Raw genomic sequence first — 12217 nt, forward strand, 5'->3', positions numbered from 1 at the left:
TTTGAGTTTCCCTGACATTCTTGGATCTGTGGGTTTATACTTTTCATCAAACTTTGAACAATGTTCTGGCCCTCACTGCTTCAAATATTTTTTGCTGTTCTTTCTCTCTCTCTCCCCCTCAATTTGGGGACTCTGCTTATCTGTGCACTTGAGGACCCAAAGTTCACCGATGCCCTTATTCTTTTTTTTTTTTTTTCTTCATTCTTTCTCTCTGTGTTCATTTTGGATAATTTTTGCTGCTATCTTCAGGTTCACTAATCTTCTCTTCTGCGATGTCTAATCTTGCCATCAATCCTCTCTGTCCTGTCTTTTTACTCTAGAATCTCAGTGTAGGTATTTTAGTATCTTTGACGCCTCTGCTGAACTCCCTGAATGTGTGCCTTGTGGTCACAATCCTTGTTTTATGGTCTGCGGGGGCTAATTCTAACGTGGGAATTGTGGGTCTGTTTCAGCTCACTGATTTTTCTGCTCATTATGAGGGCTATTTTCCTGTTGGTAATTAATTCCTTTCTTTCTTTCAAGATTTTATTTATTTATTTGACAGAGAGAGAGCACATGCAGGGGGAGCAACAGAAAGAGAGGGAGAAGCAGACTCCCCGCTGAACAGGGAGCCCAATGAGGGGCTCGATCCCAGGACACTGGGATCATGACCTGAGCTGAAGGCAGTTGCTTAAGCAATTGAGCCACCTAGTTGCCCCCTCCCCCTTGCTGGTAATTTCTTACCAGACACCGGTAATTACGAATTATGAATTTTATGAATTGTGAATTTTACCTCATTGGGTGTTGAATGTTTTTGTATTTCTTTTTTTTAAAAGGTTTTATTTATTTATTTGACAGAGAGAGAGGGAGAGACAGCGAGAGAGGGAATGCAAGCAGGGGGAGTGGGAGAGGGAGAAGCAGACTCCCTGCTGAACAGGGAGCCCAATGAGGGGCTCGATCCCAGGTCCTGGGATCGTGACCTGAGCTGAAGGCAGTTGCTTAACGACTGAGCTACTCAGGTGCCCCTGATATTTTTGTATTTCTGTAAATTTTTGTGAGCTTTGTTGGGTTACAGTTTGGAAATAGATCCTTTGGGTCCTGGTTTTAGGATCCATTAGCTGGGACCAGAACCATGTGTAGTCTAGGATTAATTACTTCCTTTCTTGGAGAAAGACCCTTCTTGGTGCTCTACTCTGATTTGTGAGTGTGAATGAGGGGGTTCACCTGTCTGGCTGGGGGAATGGGCACCCTTCCTAGTCCTGTGTAAGACCTAGGTGCTGTTCCCTGTGTTCTTTTGGGTGGTTCTCCCCCTGCTGCTCATTATGAGGGCATGTTTTCCTGCTGCCTCCTGCATGTACTGATAAGGGCCCAGGGAACAAATGCGAAAAATCCTCCTAGATCTCTGGTTCTCTTGGGTCCTCTGCTCTGCAGCCCCAACTGTCTGGCATCCCTGGACTCCTAGGTCCATCTCTTTTTTTAAAAAATTATTTTATATAAATTCAATTAATTAACACAGAGTGTAGTATTAGTTTCAGAGGGAGAGGTCAGTGATTCATCAGTTGCATATAACACCCAGTGCTCCTTCCATCACATGCCCTCTTTAATGCCTGTCACTCAGTTACTCCATCCCCCCACTTACCTCCCCTCCAGCAACCCTCAGTTTGTTTCCCAGAGTTAAAAGTCTCTTATGGTTTGTCTCCCTCTCTGATTTTGTCTTATTTTCTTTTCCTTCCCTTCCCCTATGGTCCTCTGTTTTGTTTCTTTTGAATGCAGTTATATGATAATTGTCTTCCTCTGTTTGACTTATTTCACTTAGTGTAATACCCTCTAGTTCCATCCACGTTGTTGCAAATTACTTTTTGATGGCTGTGTAATATTCCATTGTCTATATACACACACCACATCGTCTTTATCCATTCATCTGTCAATGGACAGCGGGGCTCTTTCCATAGTTTGGTGATCATGAACATTCCATCTTCCTCTCTCCAACTTCAGAAGGCTGTCAGGCTCCATGTCTGTTTTCCCTCCTTGTGTTAGCAGCCTGGAAACTCTCCCTAGGCAGGAAGCTAGAGCCCTTGTTCTCCGTCTGAGATCACTCTCCTTTCTTGCTTGGTATCAGTGTCTTCAAAACCTGTGTTTCCTATGTTTTATTTGCAGAATTTTTCATTGTTTTTTTTTTTTTTAAGATTTCATTTATTTATTTGACACAGAGAGAAATCACAAGTAGGCAGAGAGGCAAGTAGAGAGAGGGGGGAAGCAGGCTTCCTGACAAGCAGAGAGCCTGATTCGGGAGTCGATCCCAGGACCCTGAGATGGTGACCTGAGCAAAAGGCAGAGGCTTAACCCACTAAGCCATCCAGGTGCCCCTTGTTGTTATTTTTGTTGTTGTTGTGTTTTTCGATGATGCTATTTTATGCAGGAGGATGAATATAGTTATGCTACTGTATCTCGCCTGAAAGTAGAAATCCATGATGTGGCTTTAAAAATTTTTTGGAGTAATTTTAGATTTATAGGAAAATATGCTTACGTATGTACATAACCACAGCACACTCATATTACTATTAACTGTGATATCTTACTCAAGCAGGCAGAGTTCTAGGACAACCATCAGGATTCCCACTCCTTCGTGTACACACTTTGTGTAATCCCCTACCCTTCAGGGCGTTGGCAGCACCTGTGACTATGATAGGATCACTCCCGGGACTGAGTTAGCAGTCAGTTGACCGAGTTCATTATAACATTTATCCTTGGTGGGCCTGGCATAAGCAGGTGAGTCCTTAGAAGGCACTGGGCCCCTCCTGGAGTCAGAGGGATCTGAAGCATGAGAGGGTGTGTGGAGGGGACCACATGTCAAGGAGCTGTGCATAGCCTGTAGACACTGAGAGCTGCCCCTGGCCAGCAGCCACCAAGAGAATGGGGCTCACAGACCACAGGGAACCACATTAGCTTGAAAGAGGACTCAGGTGTGCAGAAAGAAACACACAGCTGATGCACTGATTTCAGCCTCAGGAAACCATGAGCAGAGAACCAAACTGTCTTGTGTCCAGACCTTTGACTGCAGAAACCCTAGTAAATAGGTGTTGTTTGAAGCTGCTGATTTTGTGGCAATTTGTTATGCAGCAATTAAAAACCAATACAATTACTATTAACTAAAAAGGACCAGGTCCAATTCCTTAGTAACAATATCCCACTATTAATCTAGCAAGATCTCAACAAAGAGTAACGTGAGGACCAGCATGAAGTCACGGGTCCATTCCCACCACCTCCAATTTTTAAGATGATTTTAATACACCCAAATTGTGTCTTGGTTGGAGATGGTTAGGATTCTGATTAATAATAGATATATCATATGAGAAAATATTTGCAAATCACATATCTGGTAAAGATGTAGTATCCAGAAAAATGTAAAGAACTCTTATAGCTCAACATCAAAAAGACAACCCTATTTAAAAATGGGCAAAGGACGTGAACAGACATGTCTTTAAACAAGACATGCAAATGATCAGCAAGCAGATGAAAAGATGCTCGACATCATGAGTCATTAGGGACGTGCAGATCAAATTGCAGTGAGATACCACTCAACACACACTAGGATCTGTTGATGAGGATGGAGAGAAACTGGAACCTTCATACATTGTTGGTGGGAATATAAAATGGCTCCACCATTGTGGAGAAGTTTGGTAGGCACTCAAAACATAATATATGGCCTTACCATATGACCCAGCAGTTCTATTCTAGGCATATACCCAGGAGAATTAAAAACAGGTACTCCAACAAATACATACCTTCATGTTCACCACTGAACAGTTCATAAGACCCAAAAGGTGGACACACCCCAAATGTTCATCAACAGATGAATGGATAAACCAATCGTGGTATAGACACCCAGTGCAATATTACTCAGCCATAAAAAGGAATGAAGTGCTGATTCATTGCTACAGAGTATGGATCTCAAGAACATTATGCTAAGTGAAAGAAACCGGATACAAAATGTCATATATTATGTCATTCAGTTCCAGAATACGTGACTCTGTAGAGACAGAAAGATCGGCAGCTGCCACGGGCTCAGAGGAGGGAGGAACAGGGAGCAGCTGCTTAGCGGGCACAGAATTTCCTTTTGGAGTCATGAGAATGTTTTGGAACTAGAAAGAGGGAGCTAGATAAAGGGGTGGTTGCACTTGGCCACCAGCCGTTCACTTCCACATTGTTCACTTTAATTTATGCTGTGTGAATTTCACCTTAATGCAAAAATAGATGTGTTATAGAAAATAACAAAGCTGCATCTTAGTGGGTGTTAAAGGACTTTGTGATTTCTTTTTTTTTTTTTTAAGATTTTGTTTATTTATTTGACAGAGAGAGATCACAAGTAGGCAGAGAGGCAGGCAGAGAGAGAGAGAGGAAAGCAGGCTCCCTGCTGAGCAGAGAGCCCGATGCGGGGCTCAATCCCAGAACCCTGGGATCATGACCTGAGCCGAAGGCAGAGGCTTAACCCACTGAGCCACCCAGGAGCCCCAGGACATTATGATTTCTTTTTTACCCATTTTTAAAAAAAGGGAACTACAGACTTTATTCAGACCTCCCTAGTTTTTCTCTGAAGTCCCTTTCCTGTTCCAGGATCCCACCCAGGATACCACGTTGCATTCCATTGTCATGTCTCCTTGGTCTCCTCAGTCTATGACGGTTTCTCAGCCTTTCCTTGTTTTTCATGACCTTGATAGTTTTTGGACATACTGGACAGGTAGTTTGTAGATGGTCCCTCAGTTTGGGTGGCTCTTATGATCAGACTGGGTTCTGAAGGCTTGGGAAGAACAGCACTGAGGTGGATCGCCATTGTCATGGTGTCATGTCAGGGGTCCATGATGTCACATGACTTATCACTAGTGACATTATCCTTGACCACTTGGTTAACGTAGTATCTGCCAGATTTCCACGTTATAAAGTCACTGTTTTCCTTTCTCTGGTTTTAGGAAATGAATCTAGCCTTCACACAAGAAGAAGGGAATTTAGCTCCACCTCCTGGAGAGGGCAGTATCTACATATATTATTGGAAGATTTGTCTCTTCCCACTTATTTATTCAGTCATTTATATCAGGATGGACTCCTGGGTTTCTAACCTATTCTTTGGCTAATAATCCAATACTGTGTTTTTTATTTTGTGGCCAAGTTGTTCCAGCTTTGGTCATTCTGAGCCCTTTTAGGTAGGTTTTGTATTTCTTTGACATAACTCTTTCCCCACCTCCTTTTTTCAGAAAGGACTTCCTCACTTTCTGCCACTACAGGCACTTGTAGTTCATCTTGTATATTTCCTGGCCTGGGCCTAGAACCAGCTCTTTCTCCAAGGAGCCCTGGTTCCTTTTCTTGGAGAATGGTATTTAGAAACCAAGATTCGGGTACTAGGTGGGCTAGTTGCTTCCAGGATATCATTGGTGGTCGGGTCTTCTCTGTAGACAGCTAGTGTATTTATGCCTGAATATTCATTCCCCGGTGTACACAATCCTATGGATATTATTTCTGTATGTCTCTTCCTGTGTACATTAGATGGGACCTCGGAGTGGCGTCTCTGACTCATCCAGCACCACACAGATCATTCTGTCTTTCCCCCTTTGTGTATTTATAACGTCTTTCTTGGACAACGAGAAGCCCAGCTCTCATCACTCATTCAACCCTAATGTCTACAGAGAGTAGTTTCAAAATTGCCAGCCTTTCAGAACTGCCCTCTTAATGCCTGTTGCCCAGGGAGAAAGTGAGCAACAGCTTTCCTTGCTAGGGTACAGCATCTCTATAGGGCTCTTTTTGTGTTCAGCCTGATAGTTGTCCATCAAAACACTGTTCCGCCCAGTTACTTAGGTTGCCTGTCTGCCTTTCCCCGCTACTTGCTTTTCCCCGCTACTTCCCCGCTACTTCCCCGCTACTTGCAGCAGTCTTAACAAAGTTACATTCATTTGTCACAGCCCGTGTTTCATCCAGGGATTCTCCGACCTCCTGGTTGATTTTTTTTTTTTGAAGAATTTATTTATTTATTTGATAGAGATCACAAGTAGGCAGTGAGGCAGGCAGAGAGAGAGGAAGCAGACTCCCTGCCGAGCAGAGAGCCTGACGCAGTGCTCGATCCCAGGAGATCGTGACCTGAGCCGAAAGCAGAGGCCTGAGCCACCCAGGTGCCCCTCCTGGTTGATTTTTTTTTTTTTTTTAAGATTTTACTTATTTATTTGACAGACAGAGATCACAAGTAGGCAGAGAGGCAAGCAGAGAGAGAGAGGAGGAAGCAGGCTCCCCGTGGAGCAGAGAGCCCGATGCGGGGCTCAATCCCAGGACCCTGGGATCATGACCTGAGCCGAAGGCAGAGGCTTTAACCCACTGAACCACCCAGGCGCCCCTCCTCCTGGTTGATTTTTAAAGAAAATGTGTATCCGTTAAAGTTCACTCTTTGTGACCTCCAGTTTTATTTATTTTTTTTAATATTTTATTTGAGAGAGAGAGAGGGAGAGAGATCACAAGCAGGAGGAGCAAGAGAGGGAGAAGCAGACTTCCCGTTGAGCAGGGAACCCGATGCGGGGCTCGATCCCAGGACCCCGGGATCATGACCTGAGCTGAAGGCAGATGCCCAACCGACTGAGCCACCCAGGTGCCCCAGTCTTACTGTTTTTGACAAATACACAGAGTCATGTGTCCAGCACCTCCGTGCCATACAGAGCAGTTCCATAGCCCCTCACCGTCTCCTTGTGTCTCCTTGTACTTCAGGCTTCGCGCTCCTCAACCTTCAGCAGCCCTGGATCTGATTTCTGTTCTTTTCGTTCTGTCTGGCCCACGGGTGGATGGCAACTTTTTGTTTGTTTTGTGGTTCGAAGTTTGCTTGTGAGCGGAGGTTGCCATGCTCTGTGATTAGAGCTGACTGACAGCTGGAGGCAGGTCCCACCCTGATGCTTACCCAGCCCTCTGTGGTCTCAGTGTTCTCATCTGTAAATGGGCATAACAGCAGTCCCCACCTTCTGGAGGTAGGGGGCATATGGGCAGGTCTGAATGAGGTAACAGCTGTAAGCACCGTGCCCGTCCCGTTGTAAGTAATGAGGAACTCAGTAATAATACTTTGTGTTTGTTATTCTCCCCATCTCCATGATGAAGTATGAATAAAAGAACGTCAGAGGCCAGAACTCGCTGGCCTCTTGGGCTGCTGGGGGCAGGGACAAGGCATGGCAGGGGCCCCTCCCTGTGAGGGCTGGAGCAGAGAGGGTCCTCTGGCACTTGTGGTACTAGAATCATCTGTCTGCCATTCACAGATTGATCTCTGCAGGGAGACTTGAGGGTGTCAGGGTGTCATTTTGGTTCTTCCACTTCCACGATTTTTTTTTTTTTTTAAAGCTGAGAAGATAGTATGACAGCATAGCAGGGACTTCTAAAGATGTAAATCACCATAATCCGGACACCCACGGGGACTCATGTTTTGGTAGCTGCTGCCTCCCCATGCCTGAATTTTTACACAGATACAGACTTTTTATTTATGGTATCATAAACATCCCCCCCTTTCTTGCTAGGCAGTGTTCCTAATGACATTTCACGAAATATGACGGTTTCCTGGGGGGGGGGTCGCCCTCCCTCTCTAAACCACTCCCACTGGTTCGGGGTGGGGGGTGCAGTTTCATGTGTGTCATTCTTTGCTCCTGCTGAGTTTTATTTTCCTGAGATTTCTTCCCTAGGGCGAGAATCTTCTGTCGAAGAGGCTAGGAACGTCTTTGTGGCTTTATTTGTACCATTTTACAGAAATAAACTGTGACATCCTTCTACGTGTATTAATCTATATTTCATCAAAATGCACCGGTCCGAGGCTGTGATCCAACATCTGGCAGAGGGTGCCAGACTAGTGCTCCCACAGGTCCTTAATATATTTATCATCCGACAGTGTAACTGACCTTTTCTGAGAACCACGATCTCCCCTTCGCGTCCGCTGCCCCTCCCCCACCCCGAAACTTGGAGTCGTCCTCGGGGGATCCGTGGAGGGAGCAAGTCTCAGCGACTTTTCTCTGAAACCCCTCCTTTATTTACTTTTGGAGTCAGGACTTGTTTGCATATGTAAAACCAGGACCATATTGTTTCCAGATGGGAGGGGTGTTGCCAGATAATTGGATGCAAAAAAAAAAAAAAAGAAGGAAAGAAAGAAAAAAAAAGTTGAGGCCTTTAAATCATTTTTACAAACCTGGACACAGAACAATATTTTCTTAGAATTAGAGAAGAAAAGGCAAAGCATGGAAATAAAGATTGTGGGATTGGGTTTCTAATTCAAACATTTCAGCTTGTGTTCATAGCAGTGGCATTTCAAACCCACAGAAGTGAGGGGCCTGGAGAGGGAGGATGGGGGGCAGGGGGTCTTGGGGGACTTGCAGAGGAAACTGCAGATTCACCATCTAATCCAGAGGGACACGCGTGGACGGAGTTGGAGTCAATGACCAAACGAAAACTCGATCCCATTACGCCAGGACCCCACCTACTAGCATTAACAGTAAGGTTATCCGCACCCCCCTCCCTCCCCAGTTTCCTGTTTAGTTTTTTATTTTACGATAAGAGCAGTTTGGAAGTAATTGTGTTTCCTATCAGTATTTGATAAAGCCTCCCCCCCTTTTAGCCGAGCGGCCCAGAGGTGAGGGGCTGTTAAAGGCAAGTTGGGGTTTAGCCTGAAATGCTCCGGTTTCCAACCGGGAAGCGAGTGCGGCTTCCAGTCCGTCTGGCCACGATAAAAACAGACGAGAGCGTCTGGCACAAATGGACCGGCTGAAATAGTGAAGGCCGGATCCGTTTGCCGCGTGCATTTTGAAATCTGTAATAGTATCTGCAAATACGGGGTGGGCTCTGAGACCCCGCTCCGGCCCGTGTCTGCATCCGCCGGCAGCTTCCACGCTCCAGTTCGGAGGCACGGGTTGCTAGCGGGCGACAGGGCCCACCCAGCTGGGGGTGGGGCTGGGGGTCGGTGGTTGTGGGGCTGGAAGGGTTGCTGTGTGCGGCTGCTGCGGCCGGAGGAGCGGGTCTCACTCCGCCACCCCCCACACCCCCCGCCGCTTGCGAGAACCCAGGGCAGCTCTGGGGGCCTCTGGAGCCTGGGGGCCCGCGCTGCTCCTAGGGTCGCTCTGGGCCAGGTGCACCCGAGCAGGAGTAACCGGTAGGGGTCTAGCTGGGACCTGGGAGCTGGGAGCCTGCGTCCAGAAGCCTGTCCAGGTTTTGATTTCTGGGGCAAGCTGAGGCCTTTGGGGGGCTGAGAAGGTGGGGGTGAAGATGGGCAAGTTAGTGCATCTAAAGGGTACCCTTCCCCACCCCAAACACCTCCCCCAACCCCACCCCCCATTCATGGAACTTCTGCCATTCAGCTGGGGTAGGGGTGGGCATGACCACACCCCTGTTCCCTCAAAACCTGCAGGCCTTCACCCCATCTCTGGTGGGTACCAGCCTCTGTGGCTTATCTGTAAAGTGAGGGTGAGGCTGGCAGGACTGGAGGTGGACCTGGAAGTACCCGGCAGGTGGCCTGAGCTCCTGGTCCCCTGCTGTTCCAGCCAGTGGCAGGTCCAGCTTGGCTGAAGTCCCAGCTCCTGTGAAAACTCCGGGCTTGGTGCTCAGGGGCTCAAAACTGGGGGTGCCCTTCTCACCTCCTCTAAAGCGAAGCTTTAAAAATAACAGCTTGGGGGACATCTGGGTGGCTCAGTCGTTAGGCGTCTGCCTTCTTCTCAGGTCGGGATAGAATCAAGTCCCACAGCGGCTCCCTGCTCAGCAGAGAGCCTGCTTCTCCCTCTGCCTCTGCTGTGTTCCCTCCCTTGCTGTCTCTCTCTGTCAAATAAGTAAATTAAAAAAAAAAAAATCTTAAAAATAACAGCTTGGTGGGCGCCTGGCTGGCTCAGTCTGTAGATCGTGTGATGCTTGATCTCAGGGTTGCGAGTTCGAGCCCCAGGTGGGGCCCAGAGACGACTTTAAAAAAAGTTAAAAACAACAGTTTATTTGCTTGCTGTACCGTCTTCAAGGTATCTTAAATTTTTATTTACTTATTTTTATGAAGAAAGATGCCATTAAAAAAAAAGATTTATTAGTTTATTTTGAGAGAGAAGGATAGAAAGGGAGTGGGCCCAAGTGGGAGGAGCAGAGGGAGAAGGAAACTCTCAGGCAGACGATGCTGAGCACAGAGCCTGATGTGGGGCTCAATCTCACGACCCTGAGATCGTGCCCTGGGCCAGAACCACAAGTCAAACGCTTAACCCACTGAGCCACCCAGGCACCCCGAGAAAGATTATATTTTTATGTTTGAACCTTCTGGTGGTAGTATCACATTTTGTCATTCAAGTTATCCCATTTGGGGTTTCCTTTGTTTTGGAGGGAGATTCTTTATTTGTTTGCTTCCTAGGGAAAAGTTGATACTTTATTTTTATTTTATTTTATTTTTTTTTCGGTTAGGACTCAAGTCTTTGCTTGTTTGGGGATTATGGGCCCGTCATTTCACTCTTCTCAACCTGGCTTTGGGTTTGGGGACTAATTTCTTTTTTTTTTTCCAAGGTAGGGACGAGGTAGGGACGGTAACCCGGGCCTGCGAGTTTCCTCTGACAGGCCCATCAGGTGATGATTATGCCTCAGCTCAACTGCAAGTTAGCGTAATAGCGGAGCTGGGATGTTTGATCCTATTTCTGGGGTAATTCTTTTCCCTTCCCCCAAATCTACCGCAGGGCTGGGCATGCAGAGAGATTCTTGTTCAATGGACTGAGCCAAATTTTCTAGGCCAAGGAACCCTGCTGGTAAGAAGGAAGGAAGATGTCATCAGGGTGAATTAGGACTGGGCTTGGGGTCTGATGCCCCATGGGCCGCAAGGGATGCAGCAAGGGGGCCCGGGGTGTCCTGGGTTTGGGTCCCATCTAAGGACCAAGGGTTGGGTGGCAAGGCCCAGCCTCCCTCTGCTCAGTCCTCCCCTCTTCACGGAGACTACATGGTCACTCTGACTTTTTTGGATTCACGTTTGAAAATGCTATAACAGGGACACCTGGGTGGCTCAGTGGTTAAGTGTCTGCCTTTAGCTCAGGTCGTGATCCAAGGGTCCTAGGATCGAGCCCCACATTGGGCTCCCTGCTCGGTGGGGAGCCTGCTTCTCCCTCTGCCTCTGCCCTTCCCCCTGCTTATGCTCTCTCTTTCTCAAATAAATAATAAAATAAAATCATTAAGAAAAAAATTAAAAATTAAAAAAAAAAAAAGAAACCGCTGTAACAAAGCAGAAACTGCCACCTTTTCAGGGACTCCCAAGTGATCGTTACACGTTTCTTTTTGTTTCTCCTCTCAGACTAAAACTAGCTGTAGCATTTAACCACCTTGTAAAGAAAATATGCCCAACAATGCCACCCCCACTGTCGATCTTTCCAATACGGTGGGGTTTGCTGATTTTTCCACTTTTGCCCCTGTCTACTCTCAAACTCATGCTCGGTTTTTTTTGCCCCCCCCTTTCTTTCTGATTCAGAAGTTGGAGGGACTGGCCAAGCACCGGACAGTTCGGGAAGCACCAACCGCGTGTGTCTGCCCACCAGGTAAGTGGGTGTTTGATCTTTGGGGGCCCCTGACTTCTGAGGTCCGGCCTCCTGTCTCCTGTCTGTGCAGAACTGCCAAGCACGCGGTCCAGACGCTGGCCCTGGTTTGTAGCTCATGGACCATCTGAGGGATCTTTCTGTCTTTGTCTTCTCTGACCAGCTCACCAGTCAAGGATTCTAGCAAGGTGACCTGACCTGGTTTGATGAGGATGGTGGTCTATTAGAAACTGTTAGAAGTGACTTGTGCTGTCACTCCATCCACCAGCCATGGGGTCTGGCTTTTCCCCATTCACTTCAGCTGGCGGAGACCTGAGGTTCCTTGAAAATGAACTTCTCCATATTGGGAGATGCCCTGGGCTTTCTGCAGAGGTGGACCTCGCAGGGTGAGAATTCACTTGGAGAGGATTTAAGGGCTGGCTTGACTTAGTCTTTAAGAGGACCTCCTACATTTTAACAGGAGGAACAAGGACTTGACAAACAATGTCATCATTAGCAGACCAGGAAGTCAGACGTTTGATTCAGTGGGGAGAAAAACAAACTAGACCCACAGATGAGTTTTTGGATAGAACAGGGATGGTTCCTGTTGTGTTTCTTTTGTGTTTTTTTCCCCCTCCTCTTTCTGAGTACTGTATGGATGTCAGTTCATGTGAGTTATGTGGAGAAGTATTTTTTAAACTGGGAGTCACAAAGCGTTTGTAGGA

The 12217-nt window shown here is 46.9% G+C and overlaps 1 protein-coding gene across 1 annotated transcript in view; it reads left to right on the top strand.

Moving 5' to 3' along the window:
- COL23A1 (collagen type XXIII alpha 1 chain) overlaps nt 1–12217 on the top strand; it is a gene marked incomplete at its 5' end in the record, with an annotated part of 301516 nt that overhangs the window by 12371 nt on the left and 276928 nt on the right. Inside the window, one exon of the mRNA XM_080804434.1 lies at nt 11450–11516. Within this exon, the coding sequence (XP_080660560.1) occupies nt 11450–11516 (67 nt within the window). The remainder of the gene's footprint in view (nt 1–11449; nt 11517–12217) is intronic.

This window comes from Martes martes (genome assembly GCF_963455335.1).
Source record: "Martes martes genome assembly, chromosome: 5".
NCBI lineage: Eukaryota > Metazoa > Chordata > Mammalia > Carnivora > Mustelidae > Martes > Martes martes.